The sequence below is a fragment of the Phyllostomus discolor genome, chromosome 2 (genome assembly GCF_004126475.2).
Source record: "Phyllostomus discolor isolate MPI-MPIP mPhyDis1 chromosome 2, mPhyDis1.pri.v3, whole genome shotgun sequence".
Taxonomy (NCBI): Eukaryota; Metazoa; Chordata; class Mammalia; order Chiroptera; family Phyllostomidae; genus Phyllostomus; species Phyllostomus discolor.
Window position 1 is genome coordinate 155,996,597 of NC_040904.2, and position 26,241 is coordinate 156,022,837.

The 26,241-nt window shown below is 48.2% G+C and overlaps 1 protein-coding gene across 1 annotated transcript in view; it reads left to right on the forward strand.

Moving 5' to 3' along the window:
• PPM1H (protein phosphatase, Mg2+/Mn2+ dependent 1H) overlaps positions 1 to 26,241 on the forward strand; it is a 243,245-nt gene that overhangs the window by 135,723 nt on the left and 81,281 nt on the right. Inside the window, exon 5 of the mRNA XM_028531950.2 lies at positions 25,824 to 25,908. Within this exon, the coding sequence (XP_028387751.1) occupies positions 25,824 to 25,908 (85 nt within the window). The remainder of the gene's footprint in view (positions 1 to 25,823; positions 25,909 to 26,241) is intronic.

A 26,241-nucleotide genomic window follows, 5' to 3' on the forward strand; every position in this document is an offset into this window, starting at 1 on the left:
CTGTCACAGCCCCAGAGTGAAGATGAGTAGGAGCTGACTGGCGTGCCCCTGGAGGAGCCAGGCTCAGCCAGTGCTCGGGGCCGGCCCTGCACCTGGCCTGTGCGGGGCAGCGTGGTGGATGAGGCAGGCAAGGGCTCTGTCTCCATTTCCAGTGCAGTGTGGTGGACAAATGCAGGATTTGGGGGTCAGATAAGCTCTGGGCTTTGACAAGTGAAGTCTCCCACGGGCCAAAGGGGGAAACCCCAGCACGTACGTTAAGTGTGTTCTTTGGCTTCTGAAATAAGAATGACTGGAACTGCATCAACAAGGTTCCTTCGCAGATCAGAATCTCTTGCTGCAGAGTTCCATGACCTGACCCCCTTGCTTGGCTCCTCCACGGTGTCACTGCTGTGCTTGGAAGAGTGCTGGAGATCACTTTACAGCACAGATATTGCTGGTGGGACCCTACTTGTTTCTGTGAACTGGGAGCCTCACTGAGCCATCCATCATCTGTGGGAAATGGTACATGAAGGTCTTTCCAATTCCGTGGCAGGATGTTGCTCTTCACTGAGCAGTCCTTATTGTGGGGCCATGTTTGGTTATCAGGTGGCTGGTTTCCTCTGGGGAGTTAACTGGACCAGATGGGCATTTAAACTTCAACGTGGCCCTTGTTTGTGTGAGCAAGTCAACAAACTCTCCGGGATCAAAGGCGGTGTAGCTGTTAGCAGCATGCGAGGAGAAAGAGAGGTGTCTGCCCCTGGAAGTGAGTGGTGTTGTGTGCAGTGCAGTATGGTGAAAGGGGGTGAGCCTGGGGTGCTGGAGTGCTGAAAAGCTAGCCCTCACCCCAACAGAAAGCACCTCAGCTTTCCCATTTGTAGAAGGGCTGGTGCACTTGTCAGGATCACCCATGCAGGTTAGAGGTACTGTGTGGGAATACCCAGGACAGAGCATGGCACGTGGTCTGCTCACCCTATTTTAGGTACCAGGAACAAAAACCCCATGAACAGAACCCCCTGCCATCACAAAGCTTGCAGACAAATCAACAGGACAGGTAATAAGCAAGGCAAATAGGTGAAATGTTGAGTATGCCAGGTGGTGATGGTTGTTAGAGAGAAAAGTAGGACAAGGGCAAAGCTCAGCAGTCGTGGGTGGGTTGAAATCTCAGATGGAGAACCAAAGGCGGCACCACTGAAGGGGGTTGGGGGTGGGTACTTTGAGTAAAGGTCTGAAGGCGGTAAGGCATGAGCCAAAGCACTTAAAGTTTTTCAGAGTGCAGAGGTCCGGTGTCACCCTTAGTTGCCTCAATAAGACAGAATAAGAAAGAGCCCTGGGCTGGGAGGTAAACTACAACCTTGTCCTAAATGGCAAACTGTCAAAAATTCCCATCTCTCACTGAGCCTCAGTTCCCTGCTTTAAAAAACAAGCAAAGTTGCCAAGATCTTGTTAACCTCAGGATGTCCAGCAGCTCTGAGATCTGGTGACAACTAAGTGACCCCCAGCTGGAGACTGGCCCGGCCAGCTCAGCTCCCTGCACCCTGAGGCCTCCATCCATCTCCCTGCCTTGTCTTACTGGCTCAGATCCTAGTAGGCAGACGGTGCCCCAAACCGTGAGCCTGGCGAACATTTCCAGCTGCTGCCTGTGCCGGCTCTGATGACGACCTGCGTCCGTGGCTTCCCCAGGGCGGAGCCTCTGGCAAGCCCATCCCAGGCTCCTGCCTGGCACCCACCTTCACTTCCTCCAGGCCCCAGATACCCTGTCTGCTGCCTCCAGCACCAAAAATATGGTGCAAAGTAAAGTATATCCAGGGAGAGCGTTTTTCCTAGCTCCACTCGTCTTCCGTTCTGAACCAGCAGCTCACAGGTTAGTGGCTGCACGTGGGTCTGACCTGTGGGCACCATTTTCCCGCCCTACCGCATCCTGCCCTCCAAACAACCAGCAGACTGCCTCTTACCCCTTCGTTTAAAATGCTGCCTGTCTGCAGTGCCTGCTTGGACTACCGTCAGTGCGACCCACCGCTGGGACTGGGACTGCCACCACTGGTCCTGCCCCTAGAACTAGTACTACCGCTACTAGGGCTGCCCCGACCAGTACGGTACCACCTACTAGTGCTGCCACTAGCACTGCCATCGCCGCTGCTGTTCCCGTTATCACCGGGACTACAGCTGCTGCTGCCACTGCCCCTCAGTTGGTGGCACCAGCCACAGGGTGGGATCAGTTTCACGTATTTACTCTCCACTCCCTCCTCCTCCCCCACCTCCGCAAAGGGGAGGGGCCGCCCAGAACCCCCATTAAGGGCTCCAGCCTGCTGCAGATCTAAAGAGCACTCCGGCTGCACTCCTGAGAGCAGGTGAGGTTTCTTTCCTGGGTCACAGCTCAATGTGGTTTTGATTCTGGTCAGCTTTGCACCTTGGACTGGTGTCGCTGCACTTTCACTTGGTAATCATTCGTGTTAACCCAAGACTTGTGTGGGTTATTAAAAAAAATAACGTGAAATGAAAAAATGACATACAAATCTGAACTAAAGTTTTTGGAGAGGGGCCAAGGGAGACCTGAGCTGAAGTGCACCTGCAGCCCTCGGGCCGGAGGACCACGGGGTGGTGGCCGTGCGCAGGTGCTTCGAACCCGAACCCGCACGCCTGAGTTTGAGTTCTGGCTGCACGACTGCAGCATGGCTTCGGGCAAAATGCAGGGTCTCGCTAAGACCCAGTTCGCTCAGCCATTAGATTAAAATAATGATAGTCTCCTATGGGGAACTATTAAATGAGACAGTACACATAAGGCAATTACCTTGTTTGTCTGGTACATAGTACCAGACATATTAAAATAGTCAGGAAGACTAGATATTGATTAAAAGTACAGGGTGAAGGGCAAGCCTCATGGGTTTGAATTCCAGCTCCATCACTTACTGTGTGACCTTGAGCAAGTTAACTAACCATTCTGTGCCAGTTACTTTATCTGTAAAATAGGAATTATAACAGCCCCTATGTCATAGACTCATTGTGAGGCTTAATTGAGTTAACACAGCTTAGTTTACAATAAAAATATGGTGCAAAGTAAAGTAAGTTTTGCATGACATTGTAGATGACCTGACTGTGAAAGGGCGCCGTTAACTTCCGGGCAGATGTCGAGTGGGTGTTGTGAAGGTAGCAGTCCTGAGCTGTTTCGGGGCCCCGGAGTGGAGTAAACCCATCTCAGCCAACAGTGCCCAGGCCTCAGCTCTGGACTCTGAGTCTGTAATCTTGCCGGAGTGGATCTGGGCCGTGTGCTGGCTGAAGTCGTGCCAGCACGCCCTGTGAGACCGTGGTTGGTGCTGCTGGCGGGGCTTTGTGGGATGACAGTCACACCTTAGGTGCTTTGGGCTCCTGCTAGGCAGCCCCTAATGTCATTGTTGGGTTTTACCTAGTGTTTTGGCAAGCAATGGGTGTCTCTCAGTAACACAGAAAAAGTCTTTTTTCAGCCAAGGCCTTTAAAAAGCCACAGGCATGAGAAAAACAAACACGTTTTTTTCTTTTTCTTTTAAGGCTTAGCTGTGAAGTCAAGGTCATGCTTCCCATGGAACTCAAGGGCACAAGAAGCCCTCAGTGAGGCTGCTTGGTCTAGAGCCTGCCTGACCCTCTGTATCAGGCTGTGTTTGGCTGCTCAGCTCTTGGACCCTTGCTTCTCTGTTCCAGAGGCCTCCCAGGCAATAAAGAGGCTTTTGAATTTGCAGAGTGGGAACTCAGTCTCCACCATGGGCCCCCAGGCCTGTCTGGAAAAATTGGATTCATGCAAATTCATCTATCTGCTCCCCCTTCATTCCACCCCCCCTGAAACCAGAAGTTTTGTTTTGTTTTGTTTTGTTCTTTTTCTTTTCTAAGATTTTATTTATTTTTTTAGAGAGAGGGGAAGGGAGAAAGAAAGGGAGTGAAACATCGATTGGTTGCCTCTTGCATGCTCCCAGTGGGACCTGGCGTGCAACCCAGGCATGTGCCCTGACTGGGAATCAAACCAGCAACCTTTCAGTTTGCAGGCCAGTGCTCAACCCACTGGGCCACACCAGCCAGGACTGGTTCTTTTCTCTATCAAAGTTTTTGTGTAGTTTTTTTTTCTCCTCTCTCAGTCATGTTCTTTGTGAATCTGCACTGGCACATCATAGACTCATTCTCACCAGTGTTTCAAGGACATGAGATCCCTCTTCCAACTGGGCTGTTCCTGTTCATCTAAAAAATAGCTTGACTCTATTAGTCACTTTTCAGACCCTTCATTTAAACAGAATCTGGTAACAAAGGCCCTGAATATAAAACAGATAAGAGCACATGTGGTAGGGAAGGCTATGTAGCGGTAACAGCACAGGTTCTAGAGGCTGTCTGGCTGGGCTCTGGTCCTGGCCCGTCGCCCATCACAGTGCCGGGACCGTGAACAGAGAGCACCCAGCCCCTCTGTGCCTCTGTTCCCTTGCTAGTGAGATGGGGATAGTAAGAGACCTTATCTGTAATAAGCTGGGCAGAAGGATTATAAGTGTGTATAATGCTAAGTACAGTTTCTGGAATGTAGTAACTGCTCAATAAATTGTTTTTGTAATTATAACAATAATAATGATAATTAACCTAATTATTATCCCCCATCAGTTGTTCCCTTAGGGTTTTCCATGGAGTTGTTAAAAACCATCTACAGTACTGTAATTTCAACATCAGACTTTTCACGTAGTGCTTTTACCTACAGGAGGCATTGAATCAGTGTCAAATACAAGAGACTCAACAGACGAATCCTCATGCTGTGTTCTAGACGGGATACTTAGAGTAGCTTATGAATAGTCTTCCAAGTGGGCTAAGTTTGCTCAGACCACAAGGTGGGTTTTGTCCGTGACTGGGCAACGGCAGCCCCTCGCCCTCTGCTTGAGGACGGAGTGATGTCTCCGAGGATGCTGTGTCAGACCTCCTCTATAAGTCACGTGAACCCGGGCTCTGCGTGCAACCTCTTTGTCCCAAAACAGTGTGGGTCTGAAGGTCAGAGGCTCTTTGGCATGACATTGCTACACCAGGAAGAGCCTGCCCTTCTGCGGGGCCGCTGTGCTTCGTCTAGAGGGTATTTAATCGTGTGCCACAGCATTAATCACTGTTTTACTACATTACCAGCAGGCAGCCTTCTGGTGGACCCAACATTCTTTAAGAACACTCAGGTGGGGAATTGTCCAGGAATATTCGCATGCATGGGTTTCCTAACATGTCCGTGCCTGATGTGTGTAGAACATGAGAGTGTGTGACGAGCTGTCAAAATAAGTGTGTCCCAGGTTAGGCCAGAAAGAATTCAGGCACCAGGCTTCAAACGCCAGACAAACAAACCTCCAGCTATCTTTTCTTTTATCATTTGACATTTCACTGGTGTTTACACCTGGCTATTTTTAGCTTCAGGGCTACACTGATTTCTTCCAGGGGATCAGCGTTCTCTGGCTCCACTTCCCACCTTAGTCGTGACTGCCCCCACCCCTCCCCTGCAGTCCAGTTCCCTTCCCCACCTTGCTCTGCATGTGGAGGAGCCGGCCAGCTGCTCTCCGGGCCCTCTTCCCGCAGGGCTCTGGGGCCGCCCTCCTCGGCTTTCTGTGCACCTTCCTGGGGCTTCGGGTTGCGTGCCTACCAGGGGGCTGTGAGCCTCCTCTCAGGCCTGGCCTGTGAACTCCTCTTACACACTGTAACTGTCTAATTGAGTTCCCCCCAAAGATGTGTCCAAGTCCTAACTCTCTTACCTGTGAACGTGAGCTCATTTGGGAATGGGCCCTTTGCAAACCTCATTAGACAGAGTGAAGATGAAGTCATAGTGGACTGGGGTAGGCCTTAACGCTGGTGACTGGCATTTGTGTAGGAAGGCCACGTGGTGACAGAGAAGACACAGGGAATGTGACGTGTCGAAGTTGAGGCCGAGGTTGGGGCCGAGCTAACAAAAGTCAGGGCACAGCAAGGACCACCAGGAGCTAGGAAGAGAGAAGGAAGGGGCCTCCCCCAGAGGCGTCAGAGGGAGCAGGACCCTACTCACACCTGGGTTCTGGACCTTTAGCCTCCACAACTGTGAGAAAGGTGATATCCACTGTTTCAGGCTACCAGGGTGGTGGGGATTTATGCCAGGCCTGGGAAACTGGTACTCACATCATCCTTTCTTTCCACCCTGTTCTGCTGACTAGAGGTTAACACACCAAGGTGAGCTCCTTAGAAGTGTGTGTTGAAGTGGGTGGGTCTCCTGCCACCCAACTGCCTATGACTCTCACCCCCACTTTCCCAAGCTGATAAGTGGGCTTCATGTTTCACACATGAAGTAAACAAATATCGTGCTAAAGCCACTGACATTTATAGGGTTTATCTATTACCAGCTCGTACTACCTTAACTAAAACACCTACTTACAGAAGGGACGGAAGTCAGCTGCCATAAATACTCAACCTTTCCCTTCTGCAAACAGTCTCTTTGATGGCTTCCAGGATCTCACTTTCTTGGCCCCTTGTCACACCTGCCCCTAAAATACAACCCACCCCAGGACTTCCTCTTCAGCCAGCTGCCCCACATCCTGTCCCTGAGCCATCTCAAGAACCTTCATCTCCCGCTTATACCCTGATGTTGCCAAATACTTAAGCCCAAACCAGACCTCTCTCCCATGACCATCTCCCTCTGGTCATCGCACCATCCCGCCTCTCTGCAGAATGCCAGGGGTCTTCCTCGGAGGCACAGGGAGGGTCAGCCTTCTAACTTCCCTCTTCCCCCACGTCACCAAGCCTAACCCACTTCCGAGCCTATGACTTGGCATGTAGGTCAACCGCTCTCCAGGTGTTCGTCAGTCCAGGTAACCACGAACTTGCTCCCTTTCATTGTTTTTGAAAGTTGCTGTTGAGAGAGACAGTGTATAGGGAGGATTTCTAGTCCTAACATCCTCCAGAACTTCCCACGTCTGTCCCAGGATTGAGGCTGATCCTCACACTGGTGGGCCCTCTCAGTGGTTTTCCGAACTGCTTCTCCCTTGGAGAAGGTTACAAGAGGCAGCTCTGGGAAGTGTCGCCGTGTCTGCTGCAGGCGTCCTGCGGAGGCACGGGTTTGTCTCATCACGCAGTGTCCTCTTTCCTGAGCACCACGGAGAACTCATCTCTGTGTGCACTTCAGGGGAAGGCCGGGGGATGGGGATGGGGGATTGGGGAGCAGGGTGGTGGTTTTCGTGTTGGACCCTGACATGATAAACGGATGGTGGCTGTCTCGGTGCCGCCTGTCAGCGCGCCTTTGGGAGCTTCTAGGAGAGGTTAAGAGCCTTACAGCACATGTGTTTCTGTATGAATGTCTGGCTTCCTCTGATCGTCCCTCATTTTATTTTCCCTATATATTTATTTTTTTTTTATTTTATCTTGTGTGTATTTGTGTAATCTCCCTTTAGATCCTTCCTGGATCAAGGTAAAGCCTGAATAAACAAGATGTTTTACAGACCTTTTTATGCTATTAAAATGTCCAAAACTAAAGGAGTTTTCCTTTCCCAAATGGTGCCCTTTCCCCTGTTCCCAATTTCGTTTTAAGGTGCCACTAAACACCCCATTACTCAGAACTGGAAACCTGGGATGATTTACAGGGCCCCTCCTTTGCCTGTCCCTTCTGCCCTCCTGTATCTAGCACCAATTCCTGCCAACGGCGTCTTTAGTAGACTCCATACGGAGCCTTACAGGGGTCCCGTTTCCTTCTCGGGACCCATTCAGTGGCTGCTACACTGGGGGCCACGCCCCTTCCTTGTTTAAAGCTGCTCTGCGATTTCTTGTCTTCAGAATAAAGTCCCGACTCCATTTTTCCTTGTCAACCTCTCCGCGTTCATCTCCCGTCCCTTCTTACCCTCACACCGCCCGCCCCACCAGCCCCGGCAGCACCAGCCCTCACACTCACGCCTCCCAGAACTGCCCTGCCCCTGTGCCCTGACATGATAACAGACTACTGCATCCCCCTTTGTGAGCAACCCCCTGGAATGTCTTCTGGAAGACTTGACTTCTGTTTTACTTCTTCCTGTCCCTTCCCTGTCTGCTGGTGCCCTCTCGGTGCCAGGGGCCCAGAGACCCCCTTCTCTGTGCTGCGGCTCCACTCTTCACCCTGCAGCACGGTGGAGCATCTCTCCGCTAATAGGCCAGAGCTCATTTGTGGCAGGAATCTCATCTTATCTTCGTATCCTCTCAGAGCGCTTCAAAGGAGGCTCAAGTCTGCTCAGGCGCATCAAAAAATTGTTTATAAATAGGATTGCTGTTTGAAAAGGCCATGACAACGTTGGTACCATTGTGGGCTCTAGAGCATTCTTTCAAGGAGCCCGGGCAAGTAGGTGTGCTTGGTCTAGGACGACACTAAATGGGGGGTGGTGCACAGCAACCTGGAACATGAAGGGGATGGCTGATCGGGGGGACTAGCCCTCGGGGTCCCTGGCAGATAGAGGCGCCTAATAAACGTGCCCACTCCGGTCAGACCTGCGTCCTGTCGGTTCTGACTGCAGGCAGTGTCAGCACTACATCACTTCTCCTCGTCTCCACTGTCCCCGCCTCAGGCAGGACTGGCACTTCACTCACTGAAACTCCAGCGGCACTCTCGTTCCCTCCTTCAGCTCTGTCCTCACAGACCGCTTTCCACACACAATGGGAATAATCTTTGCACAAGGTCACACCTTCTCTCTAAGTCCTTTGGAGCTTATTGGTTTTGTTTGAACCCTGTGACACCTGCCAGGTCCTGAGACTGGCCCCTGCCCATCCCTCTGGCGCCCTGAGCCCGTCTCATTTTCCTCACGGACCCTTTGTCCTGCTCCTTGCCTGTGCCATGCATGCTCCCACCATGGAGTCTTTGCGTGTACAGCTGCTTCTGCCTGACCTGTACCTCCCTGCCTTTCCACGTGGCTCCCGCCACCACCCCTTCAGGCCGCACTGACCCCTCCTGGCCTCTTTGCCAGGAGCACCCCAGCACCTCCCACCCACATCACTGCTTTTCCCAAGCTGCAAGCTCTATGCAGTTGAGGCTGCACTCTCGGCTTCCCTGCCAGAGTCTAGCGCCTGGCACAGGGTGGGCACTCGGGGGATATTTGCCAAAAAAGAAAGAAAACGGGGAGAAAGAAAGGTCTCAGAAGTTCTAATTGGATCAGTAAAAGTGTGATGTCACTGGGACTTCCATTATCCTCAAGGTCACGTGGGCTTACGTCTAGTCGATCGTTTGTGGTGAAAATTTTCAAGCTCCTTTGGAGGCTGAGCCCTACGTATATGCAGAGTGTTTGTTCAGTTATAGCTGTCACCCAACCGTCGAGACAGATGCGCTTCAGATTGGTGGTTTGGCTCTGTCTAGCGGTCGCAGCCATCGCCGCCTCTCACTAATTGAGGGCACACCTAGATTTCCAGTGCCTGTGTTCCCCCCGCGGCAATGTAGGACAGAAGCCAGGGGACTGGGCCGTCCCCAGCGGTACCTCTCAACATGCTGGCTCCAGAGTAAGTGATCTCTCTGGGTGCAGACTCTCTCGCTTCTTCTGGGTCACTCCCATTTGTTCTCATTTTACTATTTTTGTCCCTGGTAATTGTCTGGAGGGAAATTCACCAGAGTTTAACATTTTCAGTGTCATTGGATTTTACAGGGGAGAGAAGAGGGTGGGTGGCCGGCACTGGCACGGGTGGTGCAGGCAGAAGGTGGGAATCCAGCACTGGGGCACATCTTGACCTTTGTCGGAAGGTGGCAGAATGTGTCAATGGGGGTCCCTGGGTGTTCAGAAATGGGGGTGGAGATGGGATGTAATATTGTACCCCGAGGTGAATGTTAAGACATCGGTTTCTGTCTGGTCAAACCACTAAGCTCCCTAGATCTTGGTTTTCTTCATCCCTAAAATTAAGTGATTCCACTAATAGGGTTTCTAAGCTCAAATATATCCGGGAAGAAATGCCGTTTACCACAGCTCTGCACTATGCACCTCTAGTAAATGTTTACTCCAGCATGAGGCTCGGAGTCACATTAGTGATTTCACCTGTCTGTGTTTGACATGCATTCTCTCTGATTTTCCCCAGAGAGGGGGGGAGCTGAGGGAGAAACAGACTCATGAGAGGTTGTGCCCCTTTATGAGCTCTCACATGCTTTGTCAGGTTACGATAGTTAGACTGGCAGCTGAGAGGCATCTGCTGCCCCTGAAGCGGTGCCTGCAATCGGCTCCCATCCTGCCCGTGTTCACTCTGCCCGGACTCGGCGCTCGGCCCCCCAGGGGCACTCACATTTACCTCCACCGCGCGCCCCCCGCAGCAGGTGAGGTTTTGTGTGGTAGAGTCTGACTGGCACGTGGGTGGAAAAAGTCTTTAATTTGAGACTCCGTGTTTACCTGTCAGAACTACTCGAGGCCTTTTGGACATTTTATCACCTTATATAGAAAAAGTAATTTTTTAGTCATCTTTCATGCCAAAAAGAAATCCACTTAGCTGCTAGGTAATTCCTGACTCTGTGACATCTCTCTTGAGTCAGGTCCCCTTTCCTTTTCTCCTCAGTGTAAAGGTATCAGCAAAATGTAGCCACTGTGGGGAGAACGATTATAATCGTAGGCAGAAAGATAAGAAGTTTGAGACTTCGGCCAAGCCTATGTCCCAGTGCCGTGGTACAGCAAACACAGATTTGGTCAAGATGCTGAGTGTTTTGGGTTAATTATCCCCTAAAATTCCTCCCACATTCATTCTCTGGTGAATGTGCATCACAGATCAGTTTTAAATGCCTTAGAATTCAGAAACTGGTTGAGACAGTTTTAACTACAGCTAAACATGTAAGTTGTATAAATGCACAAACCCCGCACGTGCGGGGGCCTGTTTGGTGAGAGCGCTGTAGGCACAGATGAATCACGCTCGGATAGTTTTCATCTGTGGGGTTCGTGCGAGTCTGACGCCACCAGACCTCAAGGCAAAAATAGATGCCCTTCAAAGACTTCGCAGCTTCCAAGGATTATTCATGTGGAAACCAAATGAAGATGTTGCTTCTCATGAAAGAGTTTCACAACTGCAATGAAAGGCTGAGTGATCCCAGCCAAATGCGAGAAAGTGTTAACTTCTTCATCTGTGATTGGAGGAATGTGACTGCAATTAGGGTACATTACTTTAGGGTTCAGGGACAGTTTTAAGCACTTCACTTCAAGCACTGCAGTTTAGCCTTTTGAACAGCAAACTCACGTTTCGAATTACAACACATGTCTCTTTTAATGCTCTAATTGCTTCTCAGCCTCACCCCTGGATTGCAGCAGGCGGAGGCGTTTGAAGGCTTGCCTGCGGAAAGGCTCCTCGGCTCTGCCTCTTTGAGAGGGGCCTGTGACTGGGGCCAGCCAATGGGGACAGGACGGCTGTGCTCTGAGAGCCTCTTGTTCCATGGAGTGTGCGACCTCCTGACGGATGCTAAGCATTCGAAATGTAAACTTGAATAGGTCCATAGAAATCGGAACACAGAAACATGGGATTTGGCAGATTGTGTTCCTCTCGAGCGTTCGGTGGAGTGGTGCTGTGGTAGGAAGTGCCTCTTCAGCAGGGTCCTCCTGAGAACAAGCGTGCAACTTGAACCTTGCCCGAGGGGTAGGGGGGGGCAGACGTTTGAAAACGATCTGTCTGTGGTGACACATTTTTTGGTGGATTGACTAGAGTGTATTTTCTTCCAGTGAATTTATCATATTACTTTTTTTTTTTTTTTTTTCATTTCTGTGTGGGATGTAAGAGTGAACTCGTTTAATTTTACTGTATAGTCTGAGGAAGAAGTTAAACTCTAAGAAACTCGTTTGTGTAGAACATAAGATGTTTTAATTCACCTGAATATCTTTATTTTTTTTAACGTACTAGCCCATAGTACACATGTTTCCCATCCATTCTTGTGTTGAAATGGGAATGTTGTTTCTACTGTTTTATAGAAGCTCCTACTTTGGGCGCTACTGGTGCCAGCAAAAACGGGAAGCTGGTTTATCTATCAAGTCACTCTCCTGATTTTGTAGGTGATGTTCCTCCTCTGGTCCTGTCCCATATCTTCCACATTAGTGTGATTCAGATTCATAACTGACGCTTCCAGGGCATGAGGGAGAGTGCGGGGAGCGGGCCACACACACAGCCGAGGCATCTCACACGGTCAGTTGAAATGACTCAGTTGCTAACGTGCTTAAAGATACTTATAGTGCCCAACAGCCACCCTTTAGCTACAGGTGAGGTTGCTTTTTCGGGTGGCCCACTCTCTCCGCAGCCTCGGTTTCCCAGCTAGACTGATCTCAGCACTGAGGGCTCCTTGTAAGCCCTGGAAGAAGGCGATTTTTCTCCTTTGAGTCCTTGGGGTACTCTTTGGCTTTGGTCAAATCTGGACTGACATCTCGGCCATTCCCCCGGCCAGCTGCACTAAGTCCAGCTGGTTCATGGTGAGACATCCTGGTTTTTCTCTCCCTCTTGTCGCTGGGGTCCCTGGTAGAGCTTGTTCCGCAGGTTTTCAGCCTTTCGGGGGCCGTCACCTTTTCGGTCAGTCAGCTTCTCCAAGATTCAGCTGCCCTCCCTCCTCTTCTCTGTTCTACTACTTTTTTCTTGATATTTCTCAGTGACTACTTCTCACCTTTTCATAACCACATTCTCATTGTCTCCCACCAGCAGTGTCTCTACTCTGTGGTTTGAACTTCCTCTTTGCTTATGATGACCTTCCTTTTCAGGAATTTATTTTGTGTATTTATATGTACATGTTTACTTCATGAAAAACAAACAAACAAAACAAAAAACTTTTTACTGTTACATAAGGAATATCTGTTACCTTGAGTGCAGTTAAAAAAATACAAATAAATAAGATTAAGAAAAGAAAGGAATATTTCTACCACCCCGAGATGATCACGCAGTATTCCACCTGACAGTCTTCAGATACTAAAAGGCACCTACTGTACTCTTCACAGATCTTCTCTTCTTCAGAACAAGCATCCCTGGTTTCCTTTACTTGTTCCTCAGAGCTGGTGGGAGCCCTCAGCATTCAGGTCTCCTGCCGCGTTCTTATGAAATCTCCCTATTTACGCATGGCACTGCCCAGACTGAACTCAGGTGTGGAGTCTCCTTTGTAAAGGTAGCATCCTTCGGCCCACCCTCACTTTCCCCGACCGCCAGGCCACAGAGCCGAGACTGTGCAACGGAGACTGTCCGATGGACCACAACTCTGATTTCATGGATATTTCAACCATTTTTAGTTTGCCTATTTTTACTTATTCTAGGTCCTTCATTGTCAACCAAAAGATGATGAAAGATTTTCTTGGTTTCTAAAGTCCAGATAGATACTCTGCCTTTGGCATTTCTTTTACTTGGACCAAAAAAGGGGTGGAGTGGTGAAGGATTAGGAATGCCATGACTGACTCTCTTAGAGGACCCAGGAAGACCACCGGTGACCCCAGCTTTCCCTTATTGGTCCTCCGAAGCCTTTCCTTTAATGATCTGCTCTAGCATCTCACTCCAGACCGATATCTGTAGTTACAGAATCGGTTGTCACCCTTGTTGAAAAGTGGACCTGACTTGAGAATCTCTGGGCACATCTCTTCTTCATTGCCACTCCTCCCAGGTTCCTGACAGAGCTGTGACAACCTCATTTTAAGGACTTTAGGGCCCGAGATGTGTGTGTGATCCATTGAAGCCAAAGGGCTCGTCCCATTTACTGCAGAAGAACTCTCTTGTGTAACATTTTCACCTGTCTTGGGCCTCAGTTTGTTTGGTTTCTTTTTCTTTTTCTTTTTTTCTAAAACTCATGGTTATTTTCCCCTTCTTAGTCTGAAATAAAATAGTACTGATTCTTCTTTGTCATCTATCAGTGTTACAGCTTTGTTCTCATGCAGTTCATTCGTCTCTTCCTCATTCACTTCAGTTTTCCCAATATGTATAACTAAGGAAGGTCATTTCAGTTGTCTTCACTATGCTCCATAAGTATAAATCTGTGCTTGACTTTAGCCTTCTGAACACTTTTGATAGGTTGGTGGTACTGTGTGTCCTTGGCCCTCCCATCAGAAGAAATGGGATCCTAAATTAACCCCATTCCAATAGTCTTGAGTGTGTGCAAAATGGGAAAAATGTAAAGTCCTATATACACTTCTTCAACTGTACATGTCAAAAAAGATTCCTGTGTATGGAATGAGGTCCGTAGCAAAGCCATAAGCATCAACAACATCTTGCAGAGATGGGTTAAAGCCCAACCTGGTTTCTGGAAGGTGCAGGGAAGAATAAGCTGCACAGCTGAGACGCAGGAACAGGACTAATTCTTAAGTCCCGTTCTGGACCCTGCCTGCCAGCCCCCAAAACTGAAACAGAGAAATATATAGGCAGAGTAGGAGGCAGAGGAACACATGTTATAAGTAACACATTTTGGCCTTAAGTCCCAGGCAGTCCCTTTATGAGCCAGGCTGGAGCAAGTCAAAGTCTCTTTTCATTTAAGCTAGAATCTGATCCAGTGCTTAATACCAGAACAGCCTGTTTGCCTCCTTCCCCCTAGTCCTGGTGATGAGGGAGAGCCATTCCAGGGAAACAGCAAATCAAAAAATAAAATGAGAACCAGAGCAAGAAAGCCCCCCGGTTTCCTCTCAGAACCAGTTGGAGTCAGAGTGGCAGGAGCACACCCCCAGCCCTCGGGCCTGCGGAGTGTTTAAGAGAAGAGCCAGAGTGGAGAAGGACAGAATGGAGGGAGAGGGGTAGCTGAGCTTCCTCCCAGGCGTCCCCACCTTAGCCTCAGGCCGCTTTACCTCTGCAGCCTTGTGAATGATGTGCATCTCAGAAAAAAAAAAGCAGAATCAGAGAGAAACGCAGGCTATGGCCTTTTCCCAAGAGAAAGCAGCCCTGAATTTTCACCTCACAAGCCTCCTGGGAATAGGGGACGAGACTCCCAAGGGTGAAGCTCCCTGTGTCCCTAGGCTATAACTCATTCAGGCACACCCGTCCTGAGTCTGAGCCACACTGGGTAGGAACATGAAGAGGTGGTAAGAGAGGTGCCTCCCCGGGTCAGATTTGGATGTGATCACACAGGTATCTAGTCTCAGAGAACAACAATATGTGGTAGTATATCAAACGTGTGGGAAAGTCCTGTTACAGAGAAAAGTGTTTTCCAAACTTTTTGGAACGTGCATTCTTTGGGGTGTTAGTTTCCTATTATCACACACAAGAGTGTTCCATGGAAAATATTATACAGGCCAACTTTAATTCATTGACTTATTCTGTGACGAGAGTTTACCAGGTAAATGAGGCAATGGACCCATCTTTCCATGTTCTCGCTTAATATTTATGACCATCTTTTCTATGTACATTCCCTGGGATCCTTGTTTCAATTCCACAGTTTCAACTATAATATAAACATAATTCTTCTCAAGTCTAGCCCTGACCTCTTCCTGTAGCGCCACGTCCACGTTGCCGTCTTTGTACTCACTGGCCATGAGTTCAGGGTGCCCACATCACAACACAATGTCCTCTTCTCCCGACTGGCTTCCCTCTGTTTCTCCTGTTAGTGACATCGTCACCCTCCATTGACCAATCTGGGAACCTCAGCAGACCTTTTTGTCTCTTTACTTGTGAGAATGTATGTTTAAATTATATACATGCAGTAAAAACACAGAATGTAAAATTTTGAATGCATTTTATTTCTAAGGTTCCTCTATGTGCTCCCATGGACATAGTCTGGACTCATTTTTCATGTGGACAATTGCAATAGCTTTGTGTATATTAAGGGTTAAACAGAATTTTTACTGGGAAAGGGGATTTGGCATGGAAACCTTTCCTATAACTGTTTGTCGGACTAAAGTCTTAAATTACAGAGATACTTGGGGAAGTGTTGAGATTGTGGCATTAATATTAATGAGCAGGATTTTAAAGCTAGCAATCAGGAGAGGAAGGACTGCTCCGATATTGCACTTTAGTCTCCCTCCTTTCCTGTGAAATTCTGGGAGTACCTGAACACATGACTGGAAGTGACAATGGGAAATTGGCATATCATTTTATACTAAAGCCTAAACAAGGCCACGAAATACAATTTGTTTTTTTATTCATTCAGTTCCTTAGGATCACAATTGTGAACAGTTATTGTACAAAACAGTTTCAAGTAGTTGATAATACTAGTTGAGCTTTTGGATATGTGAGTTTCTTTTAAAATAATTCCATTGGCATCACTAATATGCTATAAAGTCATTTTGCACATAAACTCATTTAATCTAAAGAAAGTAGTATTGTTCCATTTTGCAAATGGGGGAAATTGAGTCCTAGAATGGCTGATTGTGCTGGTTTGTAACCTGAATTAGACTCCAAGCCCTGATCACTTTCCACTGCACGTCTTGTGGCTCCCAAACCCAGCTGATGGTTATGTTCAATGGATGAGAGAGAGGCTTTCCAAGCCATTGTTACTTAAGGAACTGATGTGGGGTCACCGTCAGCAGGTGGAGGCAGAGAGGGCAGAGAGGTAAAGCATCCAAACTATAGCCTAACCATGGACCATAAGTAAGACCACCTGCCCTGCCAGGTGGAGTTATGCGGCTTATTTTGAACAGGGGCTGTGGCAAGCAGGATGCCCTGTTTACTTACACAGTGTAGGTTGTAAGGCCTTCTCAATGCGTTTTGCAGTCTAGAATGAATTGTTCCTAGCTTCGGCTTTGTTCTCATGCAGCAGATGTGATTTCTGATTTATAGCATCATAAAGAAACAACAGCAAAGGCTGCCTCAAGACTCTTGGCAGGCGAATATAGACAAAGCTCCCTCTTGTCCTTTTGAAGAATTCCAGGGGTGGAGACCCATGGGCTTCAGTCAGTGTATGACGGGAAGATCAGGAAATTCTTTTGCCATTTCCAACCATGGAATCTTACTGATTTGATTTAAATAGAATTTCCTCTTGCTTGTTTTATTCTGAGCATGAAGAACTAGTCACCCACCATGATTTGAGCAAAACCATTTCAAATTGCATGAAGAAGAATATGATCCAGTCACTCCTCATTCTTTCCTTCAGGCCAAAATACCAAAACTGCTTTAACCTTTTTCAAAGCATCTATTTTCTACCCCTTGAATTGTTTTTATTTCTCTTTTTGGGATTCTGTCCAGTTGCTCCATTGCTTTGCCTTTTTAAAGTAAAGAGGTCAGAATTGGACACAACTCTCACATGGGTGTGACTAATGCAGAGCATTAGTAAATAGATTGCTTCCCAGACTCTGCCTGTCCTACCTGCCGGAGCATACAAACAGTGAGCTGTTGTCGTCATCAGTTAATTTAAGAAAGAAGTGGTGGGGGAGGAAACATCCATCCTGCTCCAAAGATGACTACACTAGAGAAAAAGATAAATATCTGGCAGTCTCACCCAGTCTGGCTGCTTGCTATGGGGAGAAGAATATGCTCGTGTTGGGGCTTGAGCAGTGTCTGTATATGTTTGTGCAAGGGGATGGCGTATTGCTGTGGATCGCAGGTATCGACTCTGCACCTGAGAAGGACAGAAGACATGCCCTTGGACGTGAGTGGGAAATGACCCGTTAGGTGTGCAGTGTGTGCACTGAAATTGAAGCAAGCAGGCAAAACATTTCCAGCAAAGTGCTTTTAAAACTGCAAAAAATAATAAACCACTGTGGGATTTTAACAAATAAATTTGGTTTGGCACCTGTGATCCTTTAAGAGAAAGTTTTAACACCCATCAGTTGGGAATGCAAAATGATGTAGTCACCGTGGAACACCCATGGCAGTTCCTCGGAAGGTTAAACATAGAGTTACCACTGCACTCAGAAATCCTGCTCCTAAGTGTACATAGATATAGCCAAGACGATTAAAACCATATATTCACCCCCCAAAAAGACTAAACTTGTACGTGAATATTTATAGCAGCATTGTTCACAATAGCCAAAGAGGGGAAACAGCCCAAATGTTTATCAACTGATGAATGGACAAACCAAATACGGTGTATCCACACAGAAGAATATTCGTTTAGCCGTAAAAAGGAATGAAATACCAATGCGAAAGGGACCAGGCACAAAAGGCTGTACATGGTCTCCTGTGAAACGCCCAGAATGTGCAAATCCATAGAGACAGAAGGCAGAGTAGCGGTTGCCTGGGACTCCAGGGGCAGAGGGAGTGGAGAGTGACTGCTAATGGACCCTGGAGGTTTCTTTCTGAGGTGAGGAAAATGGTGGTGGTTGAACAATCTCGTGAATGTACTAAAAACCACTGGGTTGTACACTTTAGGTGGATGAATTTTATGGAATGTGGATTATATTTTTAAAAGAGAATAGAGCATCCTAGTGTTAATTTATAGATGGATCCTTTGTCTTTTTGTTTTTGTTTTGAACTAATATATCCTTCAGAAAGTTTTCTTTAATGACTGTGAGGCTTTTACCTGGTCTGGAAAATACTGTGCTGGTGTATTGGGTTTCATGAATGTTGCTGGTGTAGCAAGACGTTTGCAGAAAGTGGCTGAATTATGACGTTGAGAAATCACTGGGTGGCACGAGGGCAGACTGAGCTGGTTGCGAAAACAGCAGGAACATCTGATTCAGTCACCACGCCACGTCTGGTCGCTTGTTTTTGCTGCCACTTAAAGCTTTGTCTGAGTTATTGTTTTCCTGACCTTTTTTGGTTCATATTCTCTTTTTTACTGTATTTTTTCCATTACCATTTATCCCCCTTATAGTGCTTGCTGAGAAACTTAAGATATTTGAAGTTCTGTTCAATGAATCATCTTATTGGCAAACTTTTTCTCTAGTATTCATTCTGAAATTGGAATAACTAGAAACACACCAAAGCTGATTCTAGGCTCCTGGGGTTATTTTTTTTTTCCCTTCAGCTATTTTTTGACACCTCTAATTAGCATTGACAGCCTGGCTGTCCTCTGATGGTGGTAGCCCTGGCTTGTTCCATCAGCTGCCCTGCTTTCCTTTCCATCGACACATTTCCAATACCTTTGAAGGAGACAGACACTCCTGCTGTGTCCGGATGGAATTCACGAGGTCTGACACTATTTGACAGAACGGATACCTCCTCCTTATACTTTCGAATTGACATACTCTCTGTCAAAAAGGGTTTTCCAAATGGTTTCTCTTTTGTCACCTTGTACCAGATTTTTCTCCTCCATGCTGGAAATGTGCAGTTTAATGTTGTGTTTCGAATCACTTTCGGCCGAAAAGTGTGTAATGGAATCAGGGCATCCCGTGAATGTGCCCACCAGCGTTAAAGATGGCTTTTGTTTGCAGCCCTGCTCCAAGGAGACTGGTCACACGGTGAAATTATATCGAGGGGCTTGGGGATAATGGGCTCCTTGTCCTTGATTTACGAGATGTGCTAAGGGTGACTTCTCCCATCCTGGCATTTCTGAATTGGTTTATATTTATTAGAATATAACTCGTGGTGATTGCCACCTCCTGAGAAGAAAAGCGGTAACTGTAGTAGTTGTCCGGATTTCTCCACCCACATGTGTCAGGCTTATTTTCAGAATCATTTAAATTTAGACCGGAAAGGTGCCTGGGAAGTGATCTGGTCCTCCCCCCTCTCTTTATAGGCGAGGACACTGAGTCCCAGAGCTCAAGATTAGTGGTGAGGTGGGGCCGTCACCTGTGCATTCTGATTCGCAGGCCAGTGTGCATCCGGAGGTGAATCCCTCCAGGTGGTGGACTGTGTGTGCTGGGAGGGAGAGTGACAGTGACCCACTGTCCACATTCCTTGTCTTTGTGCCTTGGCTCTCACACGATAACCTCCTGTGTAAACCCTCCAGAACCTCCAAAGTCCAGAAAGGGTCGATACTGCAGAACCTTCCTCTTTTCATTTTTCTTTTGACCAGTTGCCATTTGACTAGAGGAACGAAATGTAGGTTTTTTTGACCCCAAATTGTGACATTGGAGTAATTAGCAGGATTTTCTAGGAACTGTTCTCTGAATTCAAAATTCCCCTAAGTCAGGCGTAAATTGCTGTTATCCTCTCCTGTGGCTAATGTTTGGGGTGTGGGGTGCAGAGAGAGGATGTAAGAAACTGTTTATATCTTTGCTTTACCTCCTAACTCCCATCTGTGCAGCTGACTCATAAAAACACATTCAACCTCACCATTCACCATATTACAAATAATGCCCCATCCATTATATAGGACAAGATATTAAATAAAGCATATGCATTCCAGTTACCGTCTCTATGAACGAAAGGCTAGCTTTAACTTTGGAGAATATATTTAGGAAGCATCCCCTCTGTATGATAAAGGGAAACAGGTGGGAGGCAGTTGCCAATTGATTACATTGACCCAATCCCTGGTAACTTCCTTCCTTAATCTCTGGCCAAACTCTGAGTAGGTAACAGAGTGTCATTCAATTTCTGACCAGAGTTGTATCCACATTCTAGACCTGAGGCCCCAAAAGAATGATCAGGGCATGTGCCTGTCTCTCCTTGACTCTCACTGCTGCCGCAGCTGGCTGGCTTTTTAAAATTTTTCCTTAGGAAAAACCTTTCATAACGTAGTGAAGTAGGAGATGCGAGGTATGCAGGATCCTCTCATGACAGAGTGGAGTGTGAAAGTCATTCCCTGCATTATTGGTGGTTTGGTACAAGACTTGTCAGCCTTCACGTGCACTCCGTTCCCTTTGAAACCCCTTCATTCCCACTGCCCTGCTCCAGCTTGGAGACCCGCATCCTGGCAAATTGACCCCAAGACCCGAGGATGAAAGAGAGAAAGATCAAAAGGAAGCCAGGAATCACAGAGGAAGAAGCATCATGACTTAGAGACTTGCAAGTTTGGCTGCCAAAAATGCCGCCTGCTTTAATCCACGGATGTCTCATAAAGGAAGAGCTCCATAGTTCAAACAGGAGTGAAGAACGTTCTGTACACAGATGGATTTGGATATAATGATCTATTTTAACGAGTCATTTGCTCGGGTTACCCCAGCAGTGAATGTTGGAATTGAATGCTGATACCTCCTTGTGTGTGAATTTGAAATTGAAAAACAGAGTAAGCACAGAGGTAGGTGGCCGCCACCTGGGCTGATGCTTCTTTGCTGCCCACCAGGGCCACGGACCCTGCCTTGTTTCCCCTTATTTTTTGAGTCACTTTTCAGAGATGACTCAGCCAGAACAACATCCTTTTAGGTCCAGTGTCTTTATGTAGAAGCCGTGAAAAGGCATTGTAGATTTTTGAGGGCTGAGCCTGTATACAGTTAGGTAGTCAGAAATAATGTTGCCGCTAAGAAGAGTTTTTGTTCAGGGTTTTGGCTCTAGATAAACCTGTTCATCCACACAAGTCAAGCTGACTCTTCATTCATTTAGTCACTTATCCATCAGCAAATGGGTATTGTGTGTCTGCCGCAGGCCTGGCACTGAGCACTGGACGTGCAGAGACAGTGACTTAGCCTTGCCTGGGAAAGCTCCTCAGGTGGTTAGCCCGCTGTGGAAGGCAGCCAGCGTGGTGAGGACCGGTAAGAGGTGTGGTACAGCTGGGCATACGACATCATGGGGTGGGTCACAGAGAAGGAGCATCGAGGGCAAACCAGGAAGGCAGTCTCCTGGGCTATTTCTCAGGGAGGGACAGGGTGGCCGGAACAAGGGAGAGGTAGAAGTGTTAGGAGTAGCTAGAGTGAGGCAGAAATCAGACAGTGAAGGAAATCAGAAATTCTGGGAAGCCATCAAGGGGCATTAGGTAGGGGGTATGACACGCTGAGAGTAATGCTTCAAAATCATTTAAGCATTAAGGTCATCAAGCACAAATCCTTGGTGACCATGTAGATCATGAGCCAGAGGGTGGATCTGGGAGCAGGGAGAGCAGCAGAGAGTTTCTGAGTCACGTAGACAAGTTCTACTGGGGACCTGGATCAAGGCAGTAGCAGTAGAAATCAAGGACAGGAATAGGTTCACGCGCTATTGAGAAGGTGAAAATCTTTGGTACCGGTGCCTATTTGGGTTTGTAGGGAGAGGAACATGAGAGGGCTGCAATGGCTCCCTGGCCTGGGGAATGAGGGTGAGCAGCCGAAAGGAAAGGAGTGTTGTGCGGGGGTGTGGCCGGGGTAGGCTCTTTAGTTTGAGGCACGCCAAATCTGAGATGCCCAGGAATATCCGAGAGGAGATATCTGTTGGCAGGTGGCTCTTCCGGGCTGGAGCACAGCAGAGATGTGTGGGCTGGAGAGGATATTTGGAATCATCAGCAAATGTAGTTGTTGAAGCCATTTATTTATTAGTAAATATTAGGGGCACACAGTCAGAGTCAGCTTCGGGGTGTACAACCCACGTAGTCGTGCAGGCCCCACTCTCAGAAGCGTCCTGCATCTGGTTTAATGCTTTGCTGTCAGCAGCTTGAAATTCTCATTAACAAGAGATGCTGCATTTTTATTTCACACTGGGCCCTGGAAGTTGTGTAGCCAGTCCTGCTCACAGTGGCCTGGTCCTGTGTATAGCAGTAGGGCTGCAGTGTTGAGCAAGACAGACAGAGTTCTTGCCTGAGGAGTTAGCCGGCCAGCGTGGAAGGCAGACAGTAAGTCATCAAGAATGGAATGTGGTGGTTCTGTATTAGAAGGACCAGAGTAAGGGAGCATATAGGAGAGATCTCTGACCCTAATCCCAGGGGTTAAGGAGTTGGGAGACAAGGGTGCCCAGGGAGAGGGGTTAGAGAGACAGAGCTGTGGCCTGTAGAGAGGCCTGACAGGGAGTGTCCTTGGGGATGGGCAGGAAACCAGGAGCACGCCAGGATTGGGACAGGTTGTCAGGTGCTGCCACGGAGTCTGTGGTCGTGCCCAGTGGATATAGCAACCAAGAGGCCATGGGATGACTCAGGAGAGCAGTTGGGTAAAGAGAGGGGCAAGAATGAACTTACCTCGAGGGGTCCATGGGAGGTGAGGAAGTAGAGACCCTGAATGTACATCATTATTTATAAACCTTGGCTTCATAGGAAAGAAAAAAGAACAGCCTCTGAAAGTGGGTTCTGGATTAGGAGAAGATCATTTGTTTGGTTTTGGTTTGGTTTGGTTTGGTTGGATTTTAATCACAAAGTGCCTTGAGCATGGTGTTGAACTGTGGGCGGAGAACCGTGCAGAGAGAGTTTGGGAGTAAGGGCTGTAGGGAAGAGTCTGAGCAGGGAAGGGATGGGCGGACTCGCTGTGTCCAGGGGGAGAAGAGGGAAAGATAGCTGAGTGAGCTGGCGCGTTTTTGGGTGAGGCCCCTCGTGACTCCGTGAACTTGCCCCACTTTACTTATGTAAGCAAACGGCTGCTGCCTCTTGGTTGTCTCTCTTTGCCTCAAATTCAGCAAAGAGTTTCTCATAAGTTGTCTCATCTGTTCCTCCATTTAATAAATACTCGTCAGGCTTATGCCGTGTGACAGGCACAATGCCAAGTGTTTGGAGAAGAAGAATGCACAGGATAAACCAGGGCCCGGACCGCCTGACAAGTAGGTCCGGAGGGGAAGCTTCTGCACCCTGGTGGGCGTGTTGGTCCCTCCCCATCCTGGGTTCCTACCTCCTGTCTGACCTCCCTGTCTTCCTTCTTTTTCCCATTATCTTTTACTTCCTTCCTGGATATCCACCTTTCCTAGTCTGAGCCTGGAAGCTGGAATTCAGGGGTGATGTAGAAAAAGGGAAGAAAAAGAATTAAGACTAGTTTTAAGTAAAAGTTTGAAACAGAAGGTTGCCGTGGGCATTTATGACTTCATGACTCTTGCTCTCCTTCCCCAGGTTCTCAGGGCCCTTCTTGCTACTTTAAGAGTTGGCCCTAACCTAGACCTTCAAGTTTCTCCATCCTCTGTCAAAGTCCCTGCTCCCTTATTGTAGTTATTCTCAACTGATGACCAGGACTTCAGTGAACTCACACTGATAGGCGGATGGGGGGGTGCCACCTTTGACGGGGGGAGGGTTACATTTTACAAGTGGCTCTAGGTTTATAAGAAGGAGTCTTTAATTTGTCCTGTTTTTGGCAGCATATGAAAAGAAGTGACACAAATATCAAAGCAGGGGCCCTCCTCGTTGTAGAATCGGCTCCCTTAAATGTTTCCATTTTTCACAGCTTCTACCATTTTTCTCCAAGACCCAAAATTCTTCAAATTCCCCAAGATTTTTGTCATCGCCTCCCTTGCCTGCCTTCCCCCTCCCCCCCCCCGCCACCACCACTAGATTCTATGGCAAATGGCAACTGGGCACAGGTGGTAAGTAGTTGGGGGGGTGCGTGGCAGCTGCGGCCATTGCAGGGACTGTTTCTTCATCAGGGTCTGACTCTGCAGCGGGAGGGGGCCGTGCCGGGGACGGGGGAGGCTTGTTGGTGCAAAGAACGCAACCTCTCCTAGAGTCAATGGAGCGTCGCCCAGAGCTGAGCTCATCACAGGCACTTCAATGTTTGTGGGTCTTCACAGAGAAGTGTGTCAGGTCTCAGGCGCTGCCTGGTTACAGGGAGCTTTGGGTTAGAACAGAATGCAATTCCCCGGGCCACTTCCATGTGTCATAGAAATGGCAACCCTCCACCATAAGTGATCAATAGCTGGGAAGTGGCTGTCAGGAACCACTTTGGAATGAGGTCTAAGCTCAGGAGGCCCCGCCAGGAATAGGCCTTAGAAAGGTCACTCCATGGTTATTGATCCTGCAGCCTCTCCTTTAGACATCTGCTGTGGGGGGCTGTGTTCTCTCAAAAGTCCTTGAGTCAGCAGTAGCTCTTAGACACATTTTTGGGAGTGTGTGAATTTCCTGAGCTTTAAGATGAGATGAGTCCCTGGCTGGCGTAGCTCAGTGGATTGAGCGTGGGCTGCGAACCAAGTGTTGCAGGTTCGATTCCCAGTCAGGGCACATGCCTGGGTTGCAGGCCACGGCCCCTAGCAACCGCACACTGATGTTTCTCTCTCTCTCCCCCTCTCCTTCTCCCTCTCTCTCTCTCTCTCTTTCTCCCTCCCTCCCCTCTCGAAATATAAATAAATAAAATTTTTAAAAAAAAGATGAAACGAGAGTGAGTTTTCTCTCAGGTTGTCACCCTAGAAACCCAGGGCCTTGGACAGACACCCTTAGGTCCTGAGGAGCCTACACATCACCTGGAGATCTTACTACAATCCAGATTCTGACGCAGTCAGTCCAGGGTAGCATCTGAGGGTCAGCAATTCTAACAAGTTTCAAGGTGAGGCCAGTGCTCCTGGCCCACAGACACTGAGTAACAAGGGTCTAGAACTGTACTGTCAACTACGTTAAACACCAGCCACGTGTGACTGCTTGAACATAAAACTAAATTAATGAAAATTAAATAAAATTGAAAATTCCGTTTCTTGGCTTCCCTGATTGCAACTCAAATGCTCCGTACCCACACATGGCTGCCATGTAGGACTGCACAGGTTAAAACATTCCATTATCACAGAAGGTTCTAGTGGAGCCCAGGCTGGTGTGGCTCAGTGGATTGAGCATGGGCCTGTGAACCAAAGGGTCGCTGGTTTGATTCCCAGTCAGGGCACATGCCTGGGTTGCAGGCCAAGTCCCCAGTAGGGGGCATATGAGAGACAACCACATATTGATGTTTCTCTTTTTCTCTTTCTCCCTCCCTAAAAATAAATAAATATATATATATATATATATATATATTTTTTTTTTTTTTTAAGGAGAAAGTTCTATTGGAGAACAGTAGTCTAGAGAGAGCCTCTGTTTTCATCCTTCACTTATTCACTGAAAATTTCTGGCATGCCAAGTAGTATGCCTGGAGCCAAGCGTTAATGCATGGATCCAGGGAGCAGGGAAAGTACATGTAAGCTCCCGAGAACATGATGTTTCTAAAGGACAGATACCTGCAATGTGGTGGGGACCCGGAGCTGGTGGCAGGGATCTTTGCCATGCAGGGTGGAGGAGAAAGTGTCACCTGGGCACTTCATTGGTGTTCTCAGCCAGCCTGCGGCTTTGACTCAGAATCGGGGCACCTGTGAGATCGGCTGCTGACAATGCATTTTCACCATTTCAGGGCCATAATCATCAGAAATGGAGAAATCATCCCCATGTCTTCGGAATTCACCCCCGAGACCGAGCGCCAGCGACTTCAGTACCTGGTAAGAGTCACGTAGGCTTGGCAGAGCGCCCCGGCGTCAGGGACGGCGTTGGGGCCGCTTCGGAGGAATGTGTCGCTGCTGACAGGGAGCAGGCCCACAGCAGTCAAACGGCATATGGTGCGGACGCCCCCACACACCTTCTGGAGCACACATCCTGGCTCCGTGTGTGACGCTGCCCCCACCCCCGTGAATTTTTTATGGTGGCTGATTTTCTCCCATCTGTGGCCAGTCGAAGCCACAGCATGCTCTGTTTCCTTTAATGGTTTGGTACGGACAGTGTGAAATGTGGTGACGAAGAATGCAGACACCTTCTTCCTTAGCTGGCCTTGCCAC